Source organism: Pan paniscus, chromosome 10, assembly GCF_029289425.2.
Source record: "Pan paniscus chromosome 10, NHGRI_mPanPan1-v2.0_pri, whole genome shotgun sequence".
Classification (NCBI taxonomy): Eukaryota; Metazoa; Chordata; class Mammalia; order Primates; family Hominidae; genus Pan; species Pan paniscus.
In genome coordinates this window covers 14,166,998-14,193,830 of record NC_073259.2, presented here as the reverse complement: position 1 = coordinate 14,193,830, position 26,833 = coordinate 14,166,998, and the positions used below count along the sequence as shown (strand labels likewise).

General features: G+C 41.9%; 1 protein-coding gene across 2 annotated transcripts; it reads left to right on the top strand.

The window, feature by feature from the left end:
* The first annotated feature begins 5,078 nt into the window (after nt 1-5,078).
* MFAP5 (microfibril associated protein 5) lies at nt 5,079-22,101 on the top strand. Of its 2 annotated transcripts, XM_003808667.7 has the most exons (10): nt 5,097-5,736; nt 6,257-6,316; nt 7,482-7,517; nt 12,206-12,250; nt 12,597-12,629; nt 13,561-13,605; nt 16,352-16,381; nt 17,455-17,542; nt 18,470-18,543; nt 19,841-22,101. In XM_003808667.7, the coding sequence occupies exons 2-10, from the start codon at nt 6,259-6,261 to the stop codon at nt 19,951-19,953; spliced, it is 522 nt and encodes a 173-aa protein (XP_003808715.1). In that variant the 5' UTR covers nt 5,097-5,736; nt 6,257-6,258; the 3' UTR covers nt 19,954-22,101. The 2 variants fall into 2 exon arrangements, with proteins under 2 accessions (XP_003808716.1, XP_003808715.1); XM_003808668.6 differs by lacking the exon at nt 16,352-16,381 and having other exon boundaries at nt 5,079-5,736.
* The last annotated feature ends 4,732 nt before the right edge of the window (nt 22,102-26,833 follow it).

The window sequence follows — 26,833 nt, the reverse complement described above, 5'->3', positions numbered from 1 at the left end:
GGCCAACATGGTGAAACACCGCCTCTACTAAAAATACGAAAACTAGCATGGTGGGGTGGCTGGCACTTGTAATCCCAGCTACTCGGGAGGCTGAGGCATGAGAATTACTTGAACCTGGGAGGTGGAGGTTGGGAGTGAGCCAAGATCGCACCACTGCACTCCAGCCTGGGCAACAGAAAGAGACTCCATCTCAAAAACAAAACAAAACAAAACAGGAGACGGGGATCATTGGGACTGTCTTACAGGCTGCCTAGTATTAATACATATAATTTATAAAACTATATTATATAGATGTGCTTAAATTACTAATTATATGAGTTATTATTAATAACTATATACATTGAACTTTCCTGTTTTAAACCATATTTGCAAATTCCAGAGTTTCTCTCTCTCTCTCTCTTTTTTATTTTGGCAGGTAGAATGAGAAGATGGATGAATGAATGAATTTTTAGAACTTGTCCTGTTTTGTTTGTCTATAGCCAGTTTTATCAGAGTTATTTATATCTTTTTAGTTGTGGGTTCAGGAACTTGAGCAGAATCTTAAACCTGGATCAAACATTTTACGTCTGTGTGGTCAAGAAAGTATGACTGTAACAGTGTAAGACCGACTACCAGTGCCATCAGAAAATTTACACAAAGCAAAATGATGAGACAGAAGCACTAATTATTGTAGATATAAATTATATATGTTTTACGTGAAATAACTTTTACAGTCTTACTGCTAAAATTCCTTTAAGACTAGCTGTTGCCCAATTTTTCTGCTTTGGGGGAGCCTATTCCTTTTTGTTCTATTGCCCCCATATCACTTCAATACATTGATTGCTTGTTCCACTTGCTGAACTCCATGTATACTCTCAAACTGCTTACTTCCCTAAAATGTTATCCTCTACCCCCTTGCATTTGACTAAGTCATTGAACGTTGATATTTCAAAAATAGGAAGCTACTATTTCAAGTCTTCATCTCAATTCAATCCAGTTGACCAAATTTAGATAATTTTTTTTTTGAGACAGGGTCTCACTGTGTTGCCCAGGAGGGAGTGTAGTGACACAGTCATAGCTCACTGCAGCCTAGACCTCCTGGGTTCAAGTAATCCTCCTACCTTAGCCTCCTAAGTACCTGGGACCACAGGCATATGCCACCATGCCTAATTAAAAACAATTTTTTGGCCAGGTGTGGTGGCTCATGCCTGTAATCCCAACACTTCAGGAGGCAGAGGTCGGTGGATCACCTGAGGTCAGGAGTTTGAGACCAGCCTGGCCAACATGGTGAAACCCTGTCTCTACTAAAAAATACAAAAATTAGCTGAGTGTGGTGGCAGGTGCCTGTAATCTCAGCTACTTGGGAGGCTGAGGCAGGAGAATCGCTTGAACTCGGGAGGCAGAGGTTGCAGTGAGCTGAGATTGTGCCATTGCACTCTGGCCTGGGTGATAGAGTGAAACTCTGTCTCAAAAAAAAAAAAAAAAAAAAAAAAAAGGCCGGGCGCGGTGGCTCACACCTGTAATCCCAGCACTTTGGGAGGCGGAGGTGGGCAGATCACGAGGTCATGAGATCAAGACCATCCTGGCTAACACGATGAAACCCCGTCTCTACTAAAAATACAAAAATTATCCAGGCATGGTGGTGGGCACCTGTAGTCCCAGCTACTCGGGAGGCTGAGGCAGAAGAATAGCGTCAGCCTGGGAGGCAGAGCTTGCAATGAGATGAGATTGCGCCACTGCACTCCGGCCTGGGCGACAGAGCGAGACTCTGTTTCAAAAAAAAAAACAATTTTTTTTTTTTTTGTAGAGACAAGGTCTTGCCATGTTGCCCAGGCTGCAAATTTTGAGTTTTAATGTGCTAACCATTATGTCACCTAAAGAGGAGTAAGACAGCCTCTTCCATCAAGAAACACTCAGCCTAGGCTAGGGGCAGTGGCTCACGCTTATAATTCCAGCACTTTGAGAGGCCGAGGCAGGGGGATGACTTGAGCCCAGGAGTTCGATACCAGCCCGGGCAACATAGTGAGACCCCATTTCTATAAAAAATAAAAAACTAAGAAAAAGAAACCCTCAGCCTAATAAGGATTAAAGATATGTAAAAGAGTTTAATAAAGTGGATTATATAATTATACAAATAAACAAAGAGTTGGTTTAATAGAGGGAATGATGAACTCTTTAGAGGCAGAGGAGACCAGGAAAGGTTTCTGGCAGGAGGCGACATCTAGGCCGGATTTTGATGGACAAACAAGTGTTCCCTAGCTTCAGTTTTCTAAGGACATATGTCTGTTGGCATCTAAGTCCATCTTTTGCATTTGGCTGTTACTACTTCATTGCTTCATTCCTCTACACACACCACTCCCTCTCCCTGCCCTCCCTGCCTCATATAACCTTCCCCCTTTCTTTTCCTTCCTTTTATGGGAAATTTTTTTTGTGTGTGTTTAGCTCCTGGGTTTAATTTAGTTGGATGGGACTGTAGTAATAACGTTTCTGTACATTTGCCCAGAGGCCTTCAGCTAATGGGTGTATTCTTTACAGGCCAATAAACAGATGAATAAAACCAGCTTGACATCTCGCATCTCTGTCTCTCTCCTCTTTCTTTGCCCTTTGCCCATCTTTCATAGACATTTTATAAAAACGAAAATTTTCCTGGGTAACTCAAACATAGATTGCCTTCATTAAGTCACTTCTACACACGCCAGTCAGTCCCATGAGGGGCTTTCTTATTGCTGGAGAATGTGTTGTCTACCCTCAGGAGATCCAGCCTATATGGGATGGAAGTATGGATTGCTACTCAGTGAGTCAAAAAGAACCCCAGAAAATTATGGACTTGTAACTCTGGATGGCATTTGCTCGTTTCTGACCATTGGTGCTGATTTTGACTTGATGTCATTAAATGATTAATTAATGTACAATGCAACAGAGGCTGACAAAATCACCCTGAGAAAAGCAAATCTGAGGATCTCTAAGCCTGGGGATCCAAACCTGGGCTCTGAAAACAAATGGGGAACTGTAGTAGAATAAAGGGCCCACCATAGTTGCCATGAAAAAATTAACCAACCTTGGCCAGGTGTGGTGTCTCACACCTGTAATCCCAGTACTTTGGGAGGCTGAGGGGAGCAAATCACTTGAGGTCAGGAGTTCGAGACCAGCCAGGCCAACATGGCGAAACCCCCTCTCTACTAAAAATACAAAAATTAGCCGGGCCTGGTGGCAGGTGCCTGTAATCCCAGTTACTAGGGCAGGAAAATCACTTGAACCCAGAAGACGAAGGTTTCAGTGAGCCAAGTTCACGCCACTACACTCCAGCTTGGGCAATAGAGCGAGACTCCATCTCACAAAAAAAAAAAAAAGAAAGAAAGAAACTAACCAACCTTGAAACAAACTGCATTCTCAAAAGTCTTTAAAACCCAACAATATATGGTTGTCCTGCTCTTCTGCCAGTTCCTGTCTCACTACCTCTCCTTTCCTTCTAGGATGCTACTCCCTGCCTGTTCTCTTCTTCAGCCCTGCTCTGAACATTCTGTTCCTATTTTCACTGCCCCAACTCCAGACTACCTCCTACAACCCCAGGAGAACGCCCCCTCCCACTGCCTGGGGAGGCTCTCCTAAACTATAGCCTCTAGCCAGGCCAGCACATTGAGGTCATTGCTCTCCCTGCCAAATGACTGGCCTGAGTTCAGTGTCTCCATCTGTCTGAGCTTCATGGAAAACTTGATTGTTGCTCTAGGCTCTCTATTCTATGTCCTGCCTTAGCTATGTCCTGCTTTGCATCTGCTTTTTTGTTTCTTCTCCCAACACCCTTTTCTTCCCCTGACTCTCCTCAGACTAGAATCACATCTGTTTTCTAGTCTCAGCCCCCTCACTGGGGAGCAGATGGAAGAAGAGCAAGTTCTGGGGCAGGAAGATCAGGAAGGGCTGGGCGTAGCACTCAGCTTGTTCTGCGGACTGACCAGATTCCATGTATCTTAGAGATGTAGCACTTACAGCTCCCTCGGAGGTCCCAGAGGTGCTTACAAAGTGCGATTTGCTTATTTCTGTGTCCACTGCTCTTTCTTCCTCTCAACTAGACTCCTTCCTTCCTTCTTTCCTTCCTTCCTTCTTTCCTTCTTTCCTTCCTTCCATCATACCCCCTTTTACATTCTTCTAGTATGTAATTTATTAATACTATCTGCTCTCTGTCTACCTGTACTCTTCTCTAATTTATTTCATCAGGGAGATATATAATGTAGACTAAAGGGGAGCCAACAGGAAACCTGAAACTTACATATTTCTATGGCATACAAGGTCCACCATTCCTCAGACTTGAGTTTCTGTAATTCAAGTTTGCTCTTGAATCCAAAGCAGGAATGTTTTAGTGGTTGAACCACTAGAGTCTCTGTGAATAAGAAGAAATACAAAGCCTTTAAAATTCCTGAATCAAGGCTGAGCAACATAGCAAAATCCTGTCTCTACAAAAAAATACATCTAAATTCGCCTGGCATAGTGGCATGCACCTGTAGTCCCAGCGACTTAGGAGGCTGAGGCAGGAGGATCACTTGAGCCCAGGTCAAGCCTGCAGTGAACTGTGATCATGCCACTGTACTCCAGCCTGGGTGACAGAGCAAGACCCTGTCTTAAAAAAAAGAAAAATTCCTGGATCAGAGAAAGTGTTATCTACACATTATATGATCTAAGGAAAAATATTGGTAGAAAATGAGGCAAGCATAATAACCTTGCCTTTCAATTTTCTTTGGGCATCTGATTGCATTTTATCCTTAAGAGCCCAGAAACCCAGATTCTTAGTTAAGCTCAAACAAAGCCAAAAGACAAAGTAAGGCTGGCACCCCTTTCACAGAGCTTCTCTACATTTGAAAATGATTTGGAGAGTTCTGAAAAGTTCCTCAACTTTTTATAACCCTAAGGTAGCCAGCCTTCCCCTTGGACAAAACTCATAAGGTATCTGTGTTTGCTTGGTTGTGAGAATACATAGGATATTCCAAGGGGAAAAAAAACAAGAAGAGTCTAAATGTGTAGGTCAAGAAAGAGGCAGAGATGAAAAAGAAATACAGGAATAAAAAGAAATTTGTTAGTGCTGAAGAGACGAATATTGAAAAAGAAAGTGAGAAAGAGGGATGAAGGAATGATTCAAATATGGAATATAAGGAGGCTGAGGCAGGATAATTGCTTGAACTCAGGAGGCGGAGGTTGCAGTGAGCCAAGATCATATCATTGCACTCCAGCCTGGGTGACAGGAGCAAAACTCTGTCTTAAAAAAAAACAAAAAACAAAAAACAAAGAAGAAGAAGATAGCCAGAGAGAGAGAAACAGCATCTATAATGTGCATTAAAACACACCAAGGAGGAGACGGAACTTTTCGGTAAGAAAGAACCCAAGGAACAAAGGGGAGCTGGGACCAGATCGTGAGAGGAGGGAAAATAGGCTAATGGAAGAAAGGCAATACATGAGCTGGGGCCAACACTTCCAGGGAGCAGCAAGAGCTCTCACCAGTGTAGTCATAACATTTGGAATGAGGGTGTGAGCAACTGCAAATTCCCATCTCCCTTCTCATTCCAGCCTCATTGTAACACACATTCTACGCCTAGCCTGGCTTTCTTGCTCTCCCTCATCTCATTGTTTCAGCGGAGGCCAAATCTGAAGTCCTTTCCAGGGAGTGGCTCTGTTCATCTTATTCGCCAGCCAAAGTAGGAACAGCATAAGAAGAGAGAGACACATTCAGCAGCCAAAGGACTCGGTGGAAAGAGCAGAACACCATAGACAGTGAGTTATTTGATTACCTAAAACCCTAAAGAGACAGAGGGAATGTGTGTATGTCTGTGTGTGTGTGAAAGGGCTGGAGGGGGCAATGGGGAATGTCACTGAACTTAGTCTTGAGCAGACCTCCCAAATAACCGTGGAATTCTGATGAAGGAGACGCCAAGATGAGCAGATGATATGAAAAAGTCACGCATATGAGAAAGGAAGATTCCACATCAGGGGTGAAAGAGGCCAAAGGGTAGGGCCAAGTACGGACCATGTAGAATGTAAAATTTCCTCTGACTTGGTAGCAGAGAATAATAAAAGCAAGAATAATGGTAAGTGACCAAGGAATAGATTTGAGGGAGAAATGAATGTTGGGTGAAAGGTAAGAAAAGAGAGAAAGGGTTTGAGTCATAAGGGAAAATGAAGAAAGTTCTGGGAAGACAAAGAGACAGGGACCTCAGAGGCATCTTTCCCTGGCACTGAAATGCTGATGTGCCTCTGAGCATCACATTCTCTGCTATGCCCACCACCCCTATAGATATGTCGCTCTTGGGACCCAAGGTGCTGCTGTTTCTTGCTGCATTCATCATCACCTCTGGTGAGTCCTTTATTCTTTGCTCCCTAAACCCTCAGCTCCTCAGCTATACACGTGTGTGGCAGGAGATGGGATGGAATGAAGTTGAAGAGGAATAGCAGTAGAGATGCTTGGTATTGAGCTCTGGAATTCCTATTAGAAGAACAGATTTTGTGTTAAGGAAAAAAGTTCAGGAATGTGACTAGACTTCAGACTAGGGGAAAGGCCTCCCAAGAATTATGAAACTAAGGTGCAACTGAGATACACACAAATGCATATTAACCACCCAAAGAGGGTCACATATGAGTAAACAAATTGCAAAGCAAAAAAGAAGCTGATATACAAATGCATACACAAACATAGAGGAGGGACTACCTAGAAAGAAACTGGACCTGGGCTGGGCATGGTGGGCTCACACCTATACTCCTAGCACTTTGGGAGACTGAGTGGAGAGGATCACTGAGACCAACCTGGGCAACATAGTGAGACGAGTTAACCTCATATCCATTAAAAAAAAAAAGAAAAAAGAAAAAAAGAAACTGGACCAAATGTAAATCTTGAAGAAGAACAGTGGGAATACATACACTATTACCATCATGCATGCAGGTATACTCACATGCATGCAAAAAATATATGCCATACTGACACACAAGAGAAAAGTGATCTTCACAGATTTCCCAGAATCTGGCTAGAAGACTGGCCACAGAAAGTGAACTTTAGGCTGTAAAGATGTCCTACTCTATTTTTTTCCCTCCTTCTTCCGATACAGATTGAGAAAAATAATTCTTCTGTCTTGTTCACTAGTGTAGTTAGCGGGGAAGCCGTGGGGCTAGAAGGGCAGGAAACACTAGAAGGGCTGCCAGGCCTCTCAGTGGAGCTGGACTTCATTCCTGGCCAGGAATGAGGGTAAGAGGGCAGCAGGGCTTTGTTCTCAGGAACTTGTCTTTTTTTTCTTTTTACCAAACAAATGCACAGCAGTGAAGGAACTTGTCTTTCTGAAGTCTTTCTATTCCTATTGGTTTTGTTCATAGCACTAATGGTCTCAGTAATTTTATATTGAGCTATGTAGGAATAAGTCACAAAGATAAAGTATAACCATTTCTCCATGATTTTCTGATTTGTCTCATAAAAGGGTTACAAGGTATAGAGCTGCAGTCACTCACATCTCTTTTCTCTTCCTTTGCTACAGACTGGATACCCCTGGGGGTCAATAGTCAACGAGGAGGTAGGTGAACCCTTGGATAGCGGCTCTGTTGGGGTTCTTATCAGGAAAATTTAGATGAACAGAGTTAAAAAATCCTTCCTGCTTATCTATCGCTGCCAAAAAAAAAAAAAAAAAAAAAAAGAATATTTCCTACAACAAAGAGATGCATTGCCAAAGTGTGAGAAATAGGATCAACTTCACCAGTTTCCACTATCCTATTATCCCATTCATAAAAGCTTCTTGTGTGTGTGTTTTTAAACTACCGAAACACCTTCCCAAGACATCCTCTATGCCCATTTCTGTTTTCATTTTTCTTTATGCATCTCCTATCTTACTCAGAAAATGCTTACTAGTCCTTACAAAAAGCATTCCTTAATTCATGTAACAGTGGAAAAATGAAAGACAGGATAAGAAGTCATCTTATACCCATAATCCCAGCACTTTGGGAGGCTGAGGCGGGAGGATCACTTGAGCCCAGGAGTTTGAGACCAAACTGGGCAACACAGGGAGACCTCATCTCTAGAAAAAAAAAAAAAATTAGCCTGGCATGGTGGCGCATGCCTGTGGTCCTAGCTACTCAGGAGGCTGAGGCATGAGAATTGCTTGAACCCAGGAGCCTGAGGTTGCAGTGAGCCATGATCATGCCATTGCACTCCAGCCTGGGCAACAGAGTGGAACTGACTAAAAAAAAAAAAAAAAAAAATTAGAAAAAAAGAAGTCATGTCAATCCTAGGTGAAATTGTGGCACAACTGGGCAAAACCCAAAAGGTATTTTTTGGTTTTTCCGCTTTTTAGGTAATTTTTGCTCACACCATTCTCTATAACAAAAATCCCAAAAGTTGTGACCCCTAGAGGACCACTTCCTTCGACTTCATGAAGAAAACTCCATTCTGCCTCAAGGCATTCAACATAATTATAATTTATCTCTTTATTTCTCCCATCCCAGGAGAGTTAGAGGACAGAGCGCTCCAGTAGGCAACCTATTAATGGGATCATGAAATCAGTTTAGTGGGTCACAACTGGTATTAATTTTTAAAATGAATTAAGATAGACGAAAACAAATATACCAGGATGCATTGCATGTGTTTTGCAAGAGTAAAGTATTATTTCATACAACTTTAATAAAACTTCTCTTAGTTTTCCATATGTATATACCAGGGTACAGTATAATATATTTTTCTTGCAGTGGGTCCTGGTACAGAAGATAAAAATACAAAAATTTTTTTTCTGTTGTTGGTAAAAATACCCAAATCCCCGAGTTTCTGAATCTAAATCTGAATCTAGGAAAAAAGGGCAGGAATGTGACTAGACTTCAGACTAGGGGAAAGGCCTCCCGAGATTTTAGTACCAGCAAAACTGAAAGTTGGAATTCATTTTTCTGGGCTGATTAGGAACCAGTCCTGTGTTAAGACTTTAGATGCTTTTCTCGCAGACATATCATAAGATATGATGAACTGTCTTGCCTGGTGTGGTGGCTCATGCCTGTAATACCAAGCACTTTGGGAGGTTGAGGTGGGAGGATCACTTGAGGCCATGAGTTTGAGATCAGCCTGGGCAACATAGTGAGACCCTTTTTTTTTTTTTTTTTTTTGAGACAGAGTTTCGCTCTTGTTACCCAGGCTGTAGTACAATTGCGCGATCTCGGCTCACTGCAACCTCCGTCTCCCAGGTACAAGTGATTCTCCTGTCTCAGCCTCCTAAGTAGCTTGGATTATAGGCATGCGCCACCACAACTGGCTAATTTTTTGTGTTTAGTAGAGACAGGGTTTCACTGTGTCAGTCAGGCTGGTCACAAACTCCTGACCTCAGGTGATCTGCAGGCCTCGGCCTCCCAAAGTGCTGGGATTACAGGTGTGAGCCACTGCTGCCAGCCTGAGACCCTATCTCTTAAAAAAAAAAAAAAAAAAAGCCAGTTGTGGTGGTTTGCTGGTTGTCCTAGCTACTCAGAAGGCTGAGGTGAAAGGATCGCTTGAGCCCAGGAGTTCGAAGCTGCAAAGGAGCTATGATGGCACCACCGTACTGCAGCCTGGGCAACAGAGTGAGACTCTCTCAAAAAAAGAAAGGGAAAAGAAAATACGTTAATTTTTTTTTTTCAGAGAGAACTTCATGAATACTAGATAAAGCATTTATATGGTGATAGCTCTTGGGACAGTTGGTTAAACTGAGATATATGCAGAAAAGCAGTACTCTGCCCTGAAATCCCAGAGACAGCTAGGATACATTCTCAAGCCCTCTGTTCTCCCATTGCTTTGCTCCTGTTTCTGTGAGTGGCTGGACTGGAATGTAGCTAGGCCTCTGGAGAAAGGGAACCAGGAAGGATTGGGCTGCACCCGGGAGAGGCTCCACTCCTCTCCTGCAGTCTCTGGAATGATTCAGGTTAGTGGTTTTTCAAATATCCTGTGGGATTGGAACAGACTTGGATTCCTTTTGTTAAAGATTATTCTTCCAATCAATGACATCCTACTTAAAAAAAAAAAGTGTTCTGAAAGAAGAAAGCCCATAATGAGTGTGAAAGGTTAAGAGGCTTTTTTGTCAAGCCTGATGAATTTTTTTTTTTGGCAGAGTCTCACTCTGTCCCAGGCTGGAGTGCAGTGGCAAGATCTCAGCTCACTGCAACCTCCGCCTCCTGAGTTCAATTCATTCTCCTGCCTCAGCCTCCTGAGTAATTGGGACTACAGGCATGCACCACCCATGCCCAGCTAATTTTTGTATTTTTAGTAGAGATGGGATTTCACCATGTTGGCCAGACTGGTCTCAAACTCCTGACCTCAAGTGATACGCATGCCTTGGCCTCCCAAAATGCTGGGATTACAGGCATGAACCATGAAGCCCAGCCAAACCTGATGAATTTCTATCTGGAATTTAGAAAAAAGGATGAGGTAAGCAAGGGAAATTCCTATGAAATGCTTTATTTGTATTTCACCTTTTTTATAATTATCCATAACTCTGATATGCTTTATAAAAATATTTGTTCCCATCAGATTTACATCTGACATTTATTAATAGAATCTGAAGTTAAAAAAAGAAGTCAGGCCGGGCATGGTGGCTTATGCCTGTAATCCCAGCACTTTGGGAGGCCAAGGTGGTTGGATCACCTGAGGTCAGGAGCTCAAGACCAGCCTGACCAACATGGTGAAACCCTGTCTCTACTAAAAATACAAAAACTAGTCGGGCATGGTGGCAGACGCCTGTAGTCCCAGCTACTCAGGAGGCTGAGACAGGAGAATCACTTGAACCTGGGAGGCAGAGGTTGCAGTGAGCCGAGATCATGCCACCACTGCACTCCAGCCTGGGTGATAGGGCGAGACTCCGTCTCAAAAAAAAAAAAAAAAAAAAAAGGTCAAAGCAAACTATGTGAATTTGCTGACCCCTAGTGGGTAGAATGGATTATGACTATAAGCTATTTACATTGAAGGGTAATTGCCGATGGAATGTTTGCTTAATATTTATTTTATTGTTGTTACTATTATTTTATTCTTATTTTTTGAGATAGGGTTTCTCTCTTATCACCCAGGCTGGAGTGCAATGGCGCGATCTCAGCTCACTGCCACCTCTGCCTCCTGGGTTCAAGCGATTCTCCTGCCTCAGCCTCCAGAGTAGCTGGGATTACAGGCACCCGCCACCACGCCAGGCTAATTTTGTATTTACAGGAAATTGTAAATAATAGCACTTCCTAAAACCAATGGTCTCTACTTTAAAAAGCAAAATAACAAAACAGCATTAACATTTACTTTTATTTTTTAATTTACATATAAATTATATTGTATGTGTTTACAGTATCCACCATGACATTTTGATAGATGTGTATAAAGTGAAATGGTTACTACAGTCAAGCAAATTCACATATCCATATCCTCATTAGTTTCCTTTTTTGTATGTGTATAATAAGAGCACCTGAAATTTACTCTCTTAGCAAACATTTAAATATTTAGCAAACAGGCCAGGTGCAGTTGCCCACACCTGCAATCCTAGCACTCTGGGAGGCCTAGGCGGGCAGATCACCTGAGGTCAGGAGTTCAAGACCAGCCTGGCCAATATGGTGAAACCCCATCTCTACTAAAAATACAAAAATTAGCTGGGCGTGGTGGCGGGCGCCTGTAATCCCAGCTACTCTGGAGGCTGAGGCAGAGAATTGCTTGAACCCGGGAGGCGGAGGTTGCAGTGAGCCGAGATCGTGCGCCGCTGTATTCCAGCCTGGGCGACAGACAGAGCGAGACTCTGTCTCAAAAAAAAAAAAAAAAAAAAAAATATATATATATATATATATATGTGTGTGTGTGTGTGTGTGTATATATATATATATATATGTATATTAGCCAGGCATGGTGGTATGCGCCTGTAATCCCAGCTACTTGGGAGGCTGAGGCAGGAGAATGATGTGAACCCGGGAGGCGGAGCTTGCAGTGAGCCGAGATCGCGCCCCTGCACTCCAGCCTGGGCGACAGAGCGAGACTCCGTCTCAAAAAAAAAAAAAAAAAAAGAATTATGAATGTCAAAATCACAATGCCTTTGGTATACCCGATTTCATTTTAAATAAGTATTGCAAAGAAGTCATCAATCGTTTGTCATTATTGTAAGCAGTCAAGGAAAAACATTTGTGGGATACTCAACTCCGCTGGGCACTATGCTTCGCAATTTAACTTACTGGAAGTGCAAGGGTGGCAGGGAGACAGAGAATCTCAGAAATTGTTTTCTAATTTTCTTTTCAGACGATGTGACTCAAACGACTCCAGAAACATTCACAGAAGATCCTAGTAAGCTACACTTTTGTTTGTTTGTTTGTTTGTTTTCTGTTTTATTGGGGATAGATAGATTAAGGGTCATGTCTATATAAAGAAAAATAAAGACTTCAGAAGGGTTGGTGGGTGCTCTGAGCTCATGCAGAGTTCTGTTGTCAGCTTAGATGCCAGCATCTCTGTACGCATGCCCAGTCTTACTCTCTCTTCCATTTCTTTCTGCGATAGTCCCTCATCTGCCCGAGTCCACAGGCTTTCACTTCAGCCTTTCTTGCCTCCTTTGAGATCATCGTCCCTTTATCCTGCTTTCCTTAGCTACTTTTCCTGACTGCATTTTTTCATTCCTTGTTATGTGTCTTTGCAGATCTGGTGAATGATCCCGCTACAGATGAAACAGGTAAGTTTTACCGCAGTTAAAAAAAAAAAATGGCATGGTTCTTGTTAATATTCACAATATTTATTCCAGCTCTTGAATTCATTCTGTGCTTTTATATTTGCTTTTGTTTTTTGTTATTGTTGTTTGTTTTTGAGAGGGAGTCTCACTCTGTTGCCCAGGCTGGAGTGCAGTGGCACAATTTTGGTTCATGGCAACCCCTACTTCCTGGGTTCAAGGGTTCAAGCGGTTCTCCTGCCTTGGCCTCCTGAGTAGCTGAGATTATAGGCACCCGACACCATGCCTGACTAATTTTTGTATTTTTAGTAGAGACGGGATTTCACCATGTTGGCCGAGCTGGTCTTGAACTCCTGGCCTCAGCCTCCCAAAGTGCTGGGATTACAGGCATGAGCCACAGCGTCCAGCCTGCTTCTATCTTTGGATACTGAGGTCGTGAGAGTGTTGTTCAGTGACAGTGCTAATTTTTTTTTTTTTTGAGACAGAGTCTAGCTCTGTAGCCCAGGCTAGAGTGCAGCAGCACAACCTCAGCTCACAGCAACCTCTGCCTTCAGCATTCAAGTGATTCTCCTGCCTCAGCCTCCTGAGTAGCTGGGATTACAGGCGCCTGCCACCATGCTAATTTCCGTATTTTTACTAGAGATGGGGTTTCACTATATTGGCCAGGCTGGTCTTGAACTCCTGACCTCAAGTGATCCACCTGCCTCAGCCTCCCAAAATTCTGAGATTACAGGTGCGAGCCACTGTGCCCCACCCAGGACTAATATTCTTTAAAAAAATTTATAATTATTTAATTAATTCTATTCCCTTGTACATAAAACACAAAGCCAGACATAGTCTTCCACCTGCCACGGTATCTCCATTCTCCCTTTTCTTACTCTGCCTTGTGTTTGCAATTTGAAGCCCTCCTCATACCTGCTGTTTTGTGCCTTTTCAGTTTTGGCTGTTTTGGCTGATATTGCACCTTCCACAGATGACTTGGGTGAGTTCAGATCTGGGACCCCCAGGTCATCAGGGCCATTCTAGGCTTTCCCCAGAGCCCATTCTGGATAGTGTGCAGCTGCTGAAGGATCCTAAAAAGACAGGATGACAGTTTGTGGAGCACATATTTCCAGTAGTTCAATTCAAATTAATGACATTGTTGAACACCTGACAAACAGGAACTGTGCTAATCTTTTTCTCAAAGTTTCAAGACTTGATGGGTAAAGGCAAGATAAAAGTAAACACGTTTTGGAGGATAAAGGGTAAAGAAGTAATGCTTCGACTGAATTTTTTTTTTTTTTTTTTTTTGAGACGGATTCTTGCTCTTGTCGTCCAGGCTGCAGTGCAATGGCGCGATCTCCGCTCACTGCGGCCTCCGCCTCCTGGGTTCAAGCGATTTTCCTTTCTCAGCCTCCCAAGTAGCTGGAATTATAGGCACCTACCACCATGCCTGACTAATTTTTTGTAGTTTTAGTAGAGATGGGGTTTCGCCACGTTGGCCAGGCAGGTCTTGAACTCTTGACCTCAGGTGATCCACCTGCCTCGGCCTCCCAAAGTGCTGGGATTATAGGCGGCTAGATTATTTTTTAACAAATCATTATTGAAAACTTGCTACTAGGTGCCAAGGATATAAAAGTGAACAAAACTGATTTTCTTCTACTAGACATCTTTTGTGTAATATACAAGATAGACAAATAAACAGATAACTTTATTCAGTTTCACAAAATTCGATAATCAGGATAAGCAAGAGAAGCTATGGAAGACACAGAAAGAGTTCTTGACTAGGTTCGGTGCTGGGGGTGAGAAAAGGTTTTTTGTGGAGGGCACATTTGACTAAGCTGCTTCCTGAAAGACAAGTAGAAGTGAACTAAGTTAATTAGAAGAGGGAAGAGCTTTTAGGTAAGGAAAACAATATAAATCAAAAGGTGTAGGGTGGACACGAAAACCAACCAGAGAGACGTTTATGCAAGGTAAGATTATAATTAGATTTGTGCGTTGGAAGGATCACACCCCACCTCCAAACCCCCTACTGTACTCCCAGGGCAGTGTGGAAAACTGATTTGACTGTGATTGATCGCCTGGAACCCGGAAAACCAGCAGGGCCACTGTTGCAGTGTTCCCAATAAAAGATGCTGCCCTGAATCAAGGTAGAGATAGGGAGAATTAAATGTGAGCTATAAGGGAGAGGGGATTGTTGAGTTGACATCCAGTTTTCTTCTTCTTCTTTCTTTTTTTTTTTTGACACAGAGTCTTGGTCTTGTTGCCCAGGCTGGAGTGCAATAGCGCGATCTTGGCTCACTGCAACCTCCGCCTCCCGGGTTCAAGCAATTCTCCTGCTTCAGCCTCCCAAGTAGCTGGGATTACAGGCGCCCACCACCAAGCCTGGCTAATTTTTTTGTATTTTTAGTGGAGACGGGGTTTCAACATGTTGGCCAGACTGGTCTTGAGCTCCTGACCTCAGATGATCCAACCACCCTGGCCTCCCAAAGTGCTGGGATTACAGGCATGAGCCACCACGCCTAGCCATGACATCCAGTTTTCTAGATGTGGCTATTGGGTGGATGGTGGTCTCATTCACTGTATAACAACTAGAATTAGTGAAGGGAAAGATAATTAAGTCTGTTGGAGATACATTGAATGTGAAAGATCTTTGAAATATTCAAGAACTCTTCCATAAAAAGGCAGTTGGATTTATAGGTCTGGAGTTTAGGAGAGAGATGAGGTTGGAAATACAGGTTTGGGAATTATCAGCATATACACCTGCCTAGAAACCATGGGATAGATGAGATCTCATAACACAGGTCCTAGTATTCTATTTGCAACACTTCCAGTGACATTTTCCCTGGTAACTCCCCTGACTAGTCTATTCATCTAACTCCTTGACTTGTTCTTCATTCTGTGAATAAGGCCCATATTAAATTTGCCCCTAGGTTAGGATGACCCTCATTATTCTTTATTTATTTATTTATTTATTTATTTATTTATTTATTTTGAGATGGAGTCTCCCTCTGTCACCTAGGCTGGAGTGCAATGGTACGATCTTGGCTCACTGCAGCCTCTGCCTCCCAGGTTCAAGTGATTCTCCTGCCTCAGCCTCCTGAGTAGCTGGGATTACAGGTGCACATCACTACACCCAACTAAGTTTTGTATTTTTAGTAGAGAGGGGGGTTTCACCATGTTGGCCAGGCTGGTCTCAAACTCCTGACCTCAAATAATCTACCTGCCTTGGCCTCCCAATGTGCTGGGATTACAGGTGTGAGCCATTGTGCCCAGCTGACCCTCATTATTCTTTACCCAACAGCTTCTATCAAGAGAATTTATGATGATGTATCTAATCTACAGAAAATAAATTTTCTCTTATAAGGAAGAGCTTGTACAGGATAATAATCTTTTCTCTACTTAGCTCTAGGAAGAAGCTCCTCTGGGCATGTAACTCTTTGCCTTGTGTTCCTACTAAATTTGCTTCTTGTCAACAATACAGAGATACTCACAATACAATGAATTTCTCAACTCTTTAGAAAGGAAAGGAGAAAGGAAAAAAATCCCATCCTGCCTCCTAATGTCTTCAATTTTGTGGAGCAAATCAGCTCAATAAGGGTTTTCTTTTAGAAGTTGCTAAGAGTTATTAATTCATTTGCTCCCCATTTATGGGCACTCCAAGCAGGTCCTAAGTGAGGCAGTGTGGCAGTTACAGAAGTAGTAACTTCTAGAATTGGTAACAATGGAATAAAATTTCTGCCTTTCAGCCTCCCTCAGTGAAAAAAATACCACTGCAGGTATGATTGTTGCTTGCATGCCTTCTTCTTAAGCCTTTTCTCTTCCTGTGGATTCCTTACCTCCTTGTTCTTTGGAGGGTACTTGGCACATCTTCTAGTTTACTTCCAATTATTTCTCAAAGAGTATTAGTGTTCTTCACTCCCTTACTCTTTTTTTAAAAAAAATGAGCACCTGTCATAAAAGTCAAGGGGAAAGAATGGAACAAATGTTGCATGGTCCCCAAATAGCCCTCTCCCTAAAGTACCCTTGCACATTATGTGGTGGTTAGTGGATTGGGAAGTGAAATCAATTTAACTTCAAGGACTCCATATTACCACGGAGGCCATGGTTAAAATTGCATTTCCTAATGTACTGATAATTCTGATATATAGCTAGGGTTGAAAACTACTGGAACAGAGAAATAGCAACCTGCCTAAGAAATCTGATTTTTTCAGAATGGGATTATCAGCATTTCTATTTTATTTTACTATTTTGTTTTATTTTATTTTATTTTTCTGAGATGGAGTCTCACTCTGTCACCCAGGCTGGAGTGCAGTGGCGTGATCTTGGCTCACTGCAACCTCCGCCTCCTAGGTTGAAGCGATTCTCCCGCCTCAGCCTCCCGAGTAGCTGAGATTACAGGCACCTGCCACCACTCCTGGCTAATGTTTGTATTTTCAGTAGAGACGGGGTTTTACCTTGTTGGCCAGGCTGGTCTCGAACTCCTGACTTCAGGTGATCTGCCTGCCTCGTCCCCACAAAGTGCTGGAATTACAAGCATGAGCCACCATGCCCAGCCTATTTTATATTTCATAACGGATAATCCTAGAAAGACTTTATTCCTAGAAGTGCTCTCAGAGATTATTTTATCCACTTCTACTTCCAAGTAGGGAAGCGCCAAAACTTCATTTAGTCAATTCCCTCTTGCTGTGTTTTTGGTGGACGGAAAGGATGTAGCCCAATTTATAATGATTCTCTGTAGAGATTACTCTGTATTTTTTTCCTACTCTATCTATCCTTCCCAATTCCTTCAATCCTTCATTTATGCTGCTTCTATTTGGACCTCCTTATTTTTTGTATTGGGCTTCCTCAGAGTGCTGGGATGAGAAATTTACCTGCACAAGGCTCTACTCTGTGCATCGGCCCGTTAAACAATGCATTCATCAGTTATGCTTCACCAGGTAAGGGATCCCAGAATGCCCAAAAAGCATCTTCCATGGTAGTGTTTTTGTGTTGATAACTATTTAATGAGCACCCACTATGGAATTGCAAACTTTGATGGGGCCAAAGTTTTTAGCACAACCCTCCTAGTTATTTCTGAATGTACCAACTAGAACCTGGAGTCTGGGCTGAAGTGTACAAAGAACAGGCAGAGTAATAGAACTTAGAAGGGAAATGAAGGTGAGGGCTGGAGGAAGAAGGGTCATGAGGGAAATACTGGCATGCTCAATTTATTACCTGATAGAAGGAGACTGAAGAAAATGGCCCAGCTCTAAGGTAGAAAATAGCGGGGAGGAATATTAAGCCTGACTCTAGGTAGAGTGTGCAAAGTGTCACTAAGAAGAATAACTAAAACAATGGCCTTTGCAACAACGTGGATGGAGCTGGAGGTCATTATTCTAAATGAAGTAACTAAACAATGAAAAACCAAATATTGTATGTTCTCGCTTATAAGTGGGAGCTAAGCTATGAGGAGGCAAAAACGTAAGAATGATATAATGGACTTTGGGGACTCAGGGGAAAGAGTGGGAGAGGAATGAGGGATAAAGGCTACACATTGGGTACAGTGTACACTGCTTGGGTGACGGGTGCACCAAAATCTCAGAAATCACCACTAAAGAACTTATCCATGTAACCAAAAACCACCTGTACACCAAAAACTATTGAAATAAAATTTAAAAAACAGAAGAGTAATTAATACCATTCCCTCCCCTATTTTCCAGCTGGGGGGCAAAAGTCTGAAATACTTAAGAAAATACAGTTGGGGAAAAGCAGATAGGGAAAGTGGGGAATATGAGAGTTGAAGAGGCATCCCAGACCCAGGTGAGTTCTCCTCTCAAGGCTTTCTTCCATCTCCTTCCTTGCCTATGACACTGGGACGTCTGCAGTTCACGACGTATGTACATCGTCAACAAGGAGATCTGCTCTCGTCTTGTCTGTAAGGAACACGAAGCTATGAAAGGTAAGATGATGTCTGGATGTTTAATGGAGAGAAGCAGTTATGAGAAGGGTAGATACGGACATGATATTACTATATCCAAAATCTGGTATCAGAGGAGGGCTTCAGGCTACCCCCTTAGATTCCATCAGCTCCTGCTGGAAGTTATCTCAAATAAACAATCTACATAAAGCAGTATGCTTGATATACAAACATAACCCTAAGAAAAGTACCCCTAGATCCCTGTCCTACCAGATTGTAACCCCACAGTGTCTCCTACTTAGAGAGCTTTCTGACACTCTGGCTATTTTAAAGATCATTCACTGGGGTTCTAGGGAAAATTTCAAGTCAGCCATTACAGATAATAGACTCTGCTAGTCCGCAGCCATGTTCATAACTAAAAATAAAACATACACACGCACATGCACTAATTTGGAGACAGTAAGGTTTGGATAGGGCCTATAAATAAAAAATAGATGGGACATTTAGAAATCAGCTATGTTGTAAATAGTTCACCAATTCCAAGAACAATGAACATTTCTTACTGTGACATTTCAGGTAGAAGAAGGTAGAAAGATGTTATGGGGCAATTACGAGGGCCCAAAATGTGTGGTTGTAGACCATACATGGTGGAAACAAAGATACTCTCACCTTCCCCATGGCCAGCCCCGAACGATGGCTGTGGTTGGTGAAAACACCACAGACAAAGCCATTTCTGACTCAGCAGCCCGCTTTGTGCTGAGTTCCTGAGTAAGAGCTGTAGTTAACTTCGCAGAAGGAAACTTGCTGTGTGCCCCCATTGGCTTTGTGCAGGCCACCTGCAAGGGAAGCACCTTGAGATTGAGGATGGGTATTTGGGACTCTAGGCACTTTCAAGTATCTCAAGGGACTTACTAAAGTTAGCTGTTTGCCCATAGAAAGCACGTAAATGTATACTGAATGATTGGATCTCATTTTTCTATTTAATAGATCCATGATTAGAAGAATTGGCAGCTGGATATATAAAGGAAACTAACATTTACTGCTCACCTGTGCTAGGTACTTTGCATACATGATTTCATTTTAATACTCAGAAATATACTGTTGAGGTAGGTATTTTAATTCTCATTTTACAGAAAGGGATAGTGAGGTTTATAAAATTTAAGAAACTTTCTAGGAAGTGGCAAATAACTAAAGTAAGTGGCAGAGCTGGTTAAAACCCAGATCTTTTTCTCTCCAACCTTTTCACTACACCACACTGAAAAGTCTTCTCTATCCCTTAAAACAAGAGCCTTTGTTATCTTCTGCATTCTCTTCCCATGATGTTCTGCTTCTCTTCTAGATGAGCTTTGCCGTCAGATGGCTGGTCTGCCCCCTAGGAGACTCCGTCGCTCCAATTACTTCCGACTTCCTCCCTGTGAAAATGTGGATTTGCAGAGACCCAATGGTCTGTGATCATTGAAAAAGAGGAAAGAAGAAAAAATATATGGGTGAGAGGAAGGAGGATCTCCTTCTTCTCCAACCATTGACAGCTAACCCTTAGACAGTATTTCTTAAACCAATCCTTTTGCAATGTCCAGCTTTTACCCCTACTCTCTACTTTTTCACCCAAACTGATAACATTTATCTCATTTTCTAGCACTTAAAATACAAAGTCTATATTATTGCATAATTTTGCTGCTTCTCAATATCATAGACACAGTGAATAGATGATGACTATATGGCTTATATACAAACATTCTATGTACAATTTCAAGGGAGACTAAACTTTAGGCTAATAATCTTTACTATTGAATCTGTCTGATATAGATCTTAGGGTTGAAGAAGCTATCTTTGTCTATTTGGGCTAACCATAGAATTTCATTTATTTTCCTCACAATATTTTCCTAGACCAACTCCCCATCATTCACATGTTCCTCTTTACTCTTACTTTAACTATTTTGCTGGCTTGCCCGAAAATTTGCCTGGCAAGTCTTCCTTATAAGACACATCATGGTAAGTTTTGTAGTCCTGTAAGATTCTGCAACACAGTCAAGAATTATACAATCCTACTAGCAATATATAAGGACCCAAAATGTCTTCTGCTAAGCTCAGAGGCTGGGGCTAAAGCATGAGGACTATGCCAGCTATAGAGCTTGGACTCATAATTTGCTATCCAATTTTTCATGCAGTTGTCTAGTCGGGAAGTAAGGTTGGAAAATAAGTCTCATTTACTGATTCGTTTATGGGTAGTACTGGGATGAACCCACCACCACAAAGCAAATTAGACAACTTAATGTGAAATCATACCATTGGTTGACGTTTCCTTGAGTTGCTACTTCGTTCATCTTCACAACTTAACAAGTGCACGGTAGAATTACTGTGCAAGTGGCTTTTGGATATCCTGATTGGGGCCTAAGAAGGGCATTCAGACTTGAATTTTAATAGGCAGACAGAAAGTTTGCCTAATAGTTAATACGAAAGAGGAAAGAAACACAATATTCAGACAACCCACATTCTTATCCTGGCTCTAGCAGTAACCACGTAGCCTTGGATAAGCCATTTTCCTTCATTAGGTCCTGGTTTAATTTCCTCATCTTTAAAATGAGAAGGTTAAATTTATCTTAGTATTGCTAGGCGCAGTGGCTCATGCCTGTAATCCGAGCACTTTGGGAAGCTGAGGCGGGTGGATCACTTGAGGTCAGAAATTTGAGACGAGCCTGGCCAACATGGTGAAACCCCATCTCTACTAAAAATACAAAAATTAGCTGGGCGTGGTGGCACGTGCCTGTAATCCCAGCTACTCGGGAGGCTGAGGCAGGAGAATCAACTGAACCTGGGAGGCAGAGGTTGCAGTGAGCCGAGATGGCGCCATTGCACTCCAGCCTGGGTGACAAAAGCAAAAGTCCATCTTAAGAAATATATATATATATATAATATATATTCTTAGTTCTAAGATTTCCTTTAATTCTATGATTCTCTGGATTTAAATGCATTATTCATATTTCTTGAAGCTTAGATACAGTCTAATTCACAGCAACCATATCTGCTTTATCCTAGGTGAGGATAGCAGTCCACAATGGAATAGAAGAAAATCCCATTATAACAAATGACAAATTATATATCATGAATCCTTCTGTCTGACTAACTCAATAACTTTCTATAAAAGCCAATGGAATTCAAATAGGAGCTAGGAGACAACAAGTTATATATGACAGTGGAGGTTGTATTCCTTTTATATTGCTGAGAAAACTAGTTAAATGATCAGATTCTTGCTGTTAAGAAACAATTTAGTTTAATGGGATCTGTACAACTGATTTAAAAAAAATGCTACAAAAAGCCCCAAAGCATATAATGTCTACTCCTTACAGTCTCTAGAATTAAGTGTACTCATTTAGACGACATATTCAATGCATATTTTAGCCACTTTAGAGAAACCTCATAGGCACAGTTTCCAAGATTAATTTTAAGAATATCTTCACGAACTTGACCCTCCTACTCCACATTGCAACATTTCCATCAGACAGCATTTCAATTCCAGTATTATGTATATTGCAAATTAAACATTTTAAAATATTTTTTTTCCAATTTATTTCTCAAAATAAAATGTCTTTTGTTCTGGTTCTTTTTCTCTTCTCTGTTTACGAAAAGGGCCTGAATTTATGAACTTTTATTCCACTTTAAAAAATGTGTATCGGCCGGGCATGGTGGCTCACGCCTGTAATCCCAGCACTTTTGGAGGCTGAGGTGGGCGGATCACCTGAGGTCAGGAGTTCGAGACCAGCCTGGCTAACATGGTGAAACCCTGTCTCTACTAAAAATACAAAAATTAGCCAGGCGTGGTGGTGGGTGCCTGTAATCCCAGCTACTTGGGAGACTGAGGCAGGAGAATTGCTTGAACCTGGGAGGCGGAGGTTGCAGTGAGCCGAGATCATGCCACTGTACTCCAGCCTGGGTGACAGTGCAAGACTGTCTCAAAAAAAAAGCATATATATAGACATATATATAGACATATATAGACATATATATAGACATGTATATAGACATATATATAGACATGTATATAGACATATATATAGACATATATATATATAGCAATATTGCTCAAATGTCTCTCTTCTGCTATCTTCTATTCTTTCCTTCACTCCATAACTTTACAATCAGTTCCCCAACACTCCAAATGTATTTATACTCCTCCAAATGTGGTCCCCTTTTTCTTTTCTGTCCCCTGCAAGTCTGACAGTCTTGCTCGGTGAAGTTTCATGCTATACTCACGTCTCTTCTACATGATCAAATTCCTGTATGTTGCCGTTTCTCATTGTTCTTATGTTCTCTACACTTTTAAACTCTTCTTACTATGTAAAACAAATTTCTAACCTGCTTTCCATGCTTTCTTTCCACATCCTTATAAAGTCTTATTTCCCCCTCTGACTTTCCCCTGAGAAAGGTCCCAGGTCAAGTTTCAGGTGGTTGTTTTCGGTCCCAGCTACTTCACTCCCTCCCCTCCCCACTGGCGGAAATTCCATTACCTCCCTTAGTTGTTGTTGATGTTTACCCCATCCCATCTCAGGTCCCTGATAATCTTGTTTCCAAGAATTTGGAAACCTTTTACTCGTTGTCCTTTTTTTTTTTTTGAAGAAGAAGATTCAGGGTCAGGCGTGGTGGCTCACGCCTGTAATCCCAGCAATTTGGGAGGCCGAGGCAGGTGGATCACCTGAGGTCAGGAGTTTGAGACCAGCCTGGCCAACATGATAAAACCCTGTCTCTAAGAAAGATACAAAAAAATTACCCAGGCATGGTGGCAGGTGCCTGTAATCCCAGCTACTCGGGAGGCTGAGGCAAGAGAATCGCTTGAATCAGGGAGGTGGAGATTGCAATGAGCCAAGATCATGCCACTGCACTCCAGCCTGGGAAACAACAGTGAAACTCCGTCTCAAAAAATAAAAGAAGATTCAGAAGAAAGTTTTTACTCATTAAGGTGTTAATATGTTTTTTTTCCTGGTGAGCCCAAATGACAACCTTGCTAAGCAATGGCTTTCAATGAAAAGCCATTTTTTAAACCAAAATAATGGATCTTTAATGTTAGAATTAAGGAATTTGGTAAAAATATCATTAGATATTGAATGCCCTCCTGGTATCCTGAATAGATAGCAGCCTCATCTACCTATTCATAAAGATTCACTTTTATTTTCCCTTCTCTAATTGAGTTGATTCTACTCTGAGGCTTTTTCCATATTCCATGCTTACGATTCAAGAAAATTCTACTTTCTCCTCAAATGAACACATTCTGGAAATTCGAGTGTGTCTTCTACTCACTAAATACAGTTCTATGCACACTCAGTATTGTTTTGACTCATGGCAGAGAGTGCAAACCGCAGCTGGTTTCCCAATTTCTGAGTCTTACTTTGATGACATATACAGCAGTATATGTTGCTAGACACAAGCTCCTCCCTTCTCTGCTTCAGGGTACTTGTGGCCAAAGTTAGATGTTTAACTAACCACTTTACACCTGGTGAGAAGGCACAAACAACCTCTAAGATCCCTCTTCCTTTTGTACTGAAGCAGCTGTAACACAATGAAGAAGGAAAAGAATCCTAAAAGAAGTGGGAACAAAGATGGAAGAGCGCCAGACCAGGGGATAGCCAGATGAGAGAGTGACAACAGGCTGACACCAGGGTTGGGGAGCCAGGAAGCTAAAAGATGGAAACTGTCAAATTCCAAATTCAAAGGGAATTTGAGAAGTGGGGAAGGGGTCCTGGGAGATCTGGAAACTTAGGGTAAAACAGAAAGACATCAGGAGCACAGTGGAGGAGAGGGAGGACTGTCCTTGTAGCTTTGTCAGCTCAGGGAGGCCTTACTTAATAAAGCAATACTCTGATAAAAACGGAAGCCCTTGTATCTTTGAGCATTTTCACCAACCAAACATCAGGGAAAGTGACTTGTTAAGACTGCGGTAAGGAGAGGAACAGGTGGCCACAGTTTTGTTTTCTTTCTTTCTTTCTTTCTTTTTTTCTCTAAAAACCAGTCAAGCAGACCCAGAAGCAGCAGTCAGACGACAAATTCTGGGCAGAACCCAAGATGGAAAAAGCAAATGTTTATATAAATAGAGGTGCAGAGCCCACAGCTTCCTGTTGACAAATCGAACTTCACTTTACCTCAAACCCTCATTTTTTTTTTAATAGCTGATTATGATTTGGTGTTATTTTTCAACTTGTCCAATCACTTAGAGTAAGGTTCTAGTTTATTCCTAACCCTTGGGTCTTGCAGTTCTTTTCTCTACCTCTGGTATTTTTCCCTTTCCTCTCCCTTTTCCTTTCTCCTGGGTACTTACCTGGCTATACATCTGTACTGTGTAGCTTTATGGAGTGTTTGGTTAAATTTATGTAACAATCCATAGGGATTCAAGATGATCTCATAAATTTGTGGGAGATTCACCTTGTCTTCCCTCCTCCACCAGACAAACAAACAAACAAAAACCCCAAACCAAACCAGAATAGATAAGTTTTGAGCAAGTATAAGGAAATTCATTTTATGGAAAATAATCTGTATTATATTGAAGAGATTGATGCGTGTTAAGGTATCAACTGCATCACTGTATACCATTTCCTAATATGTGGTTCTGTCCCAAATGATCAAACACAAGGAGTTATAATGAAGGGTAATGAGAATTGTACAAAGAAACATTTCTTCCATTTGTATAAAATTACGTCTATAAATCCATCTATTCTTGAAAATGGATGAGATTTTAGGGGAACGGAGAATGAAGTAGTAGTAATACAAATAAGTAGGCCAGGCGCGGTGGCTCACACCTGTAATCCCAGCACTTTGGGAGGGTGAGGCAGGCAGATCACCTGAGGTCAGAAGTTTGAAACCAGCCTGGCCAACATGGCGAAACCCCATCTCTACTAGAAACACAAAAATCAGCTGGACGTAGTAGCAGTAATTTCTCTCTTGTCATGTAGAAACTAAAAAAAATTATTACATCATTGATACATGGGATGTCTAGATCCCCAAATCAACATGGTTCTAGGTACAATAAAAGTGACACTTATATCATCCTGTTCATTTTAATTTCAAATAATTGGTATTTGTTTCAGTGCCAGTCCAAACTTGGCACTCACTAGTGGCATGATGCTAACTAAGCAAGTAGCTTCTCAGCTGTAAATTGGTGGCAACATACCTGCCTTAGGGGTTGTTCCGTGAATTAACAAGATTATGTGTTCAAAGGTTTAGTAAGACTATTAAGTATATAATAAGACTATAGGATTTGTTTTTTCTACTTAAGCTGATTGGTTTCTGTTAAACTGTTCTTGAGTAGGTTGGCTTTTCCATTCTTTCCCTTGTAACAAAATAGATGAATCTTGCTGGCTAGCCAATGAGTAGGAAACTTGCAAAAAATGTGCAATACCACAAATACTAGTTTCTCTACTGTTTAAAGTGTGTTTAAATGTACCTTTTTTTTTCCCTCATACAGATGGGGGTCTGGCTATGTTGCCCAGACTAGTCTTGAACTCCCAGCCTCAAGTGATTCTCCCACCTCGGCCTCCCAAAGTGTTGAGATCACAAGAATGAGCCACTGTTCCTCGTCCTAATTTAAATATAATTAAAATTTTTTTTTTGGCCAGACTCAGTAGCTCACATCTGTAATCCCAATGCTTTGGGAGACCAAGGCAGGAGTTCAAGGCTAGCCTGAGAAACATAGCAAGACTGTCTCTACAAAAAATTAAAATACTAGCCAGGCGTGGTAGCTGCCCCTGTAGTCCCAGCTACTGGGGATGCTGAGGCAGGAGGATTGCTTGAGCCCACGAGGCCGAGGTTACAGTGAGCTATGATGGTATCACTGTACAACAGCCTGGGTGACAGAGTGAGATCCTGTCTGTAAAACAATTTTTTAAAAGTAAACCTTTTTTAAAAGTGGAATTATTCCAAATGTGGTCTTTGGAACTCTAGGACAGCATTGTTATGGTTTGAATGTTTGTCCCCTCCCAAACTCATGTTGAGTTTTAATTGATGTGAGGTCTTTAAGAGGTGATTAGGGGTCGGGCATGCTATAATCCCAGCACTTTGGGAGGCCGAGGCAGGGGGATAATCTGAGGTCAGGAGTTCGAGACCAATCTGGCCAACATGGCGAAACCTGTCTCTACTAAAAATACAAAAAATTAGCCAGGTGTAGGGGTGGGTGCCTATATTCCAGCTACTTGGGAGGCTGAGGCAGGAGAATCGCTTGAACCCAGGAGGTGGAGGCTGCAGTGAGTCACGATTGTGCCATTGCACTCCACCCTGGGCAACAAGAGCGAAACTCTATCTTAAAAAAAAAAAAGAAGAAATGATTAGGGCCGGGAGCAGTGGCTCACAT

Coding starts and splice junctions, on each gene's coding strand:
- MFAP5 (XM_003808667.7), top strand. CDS start 6,259: ATGTCGCTCTTGGGACCCAAGGTGCTGCTGTTTCTTGCTGCATTCATC. Junction 12,630..13,560: donor TCCCGCTACAGATGAAACAG/GTAAGTTTTACC, acceptor GTGCCTTTTCAG/TTTTGGCTGTTTTGGCTGAT. Junction 13,606..16,351: donor ACCTTCCACAGATGACTTGG/GTGAGTTCAGAT, acceptor TCTGCCTTTCAG/CCTCCCTCAGTGAAAAAAAT.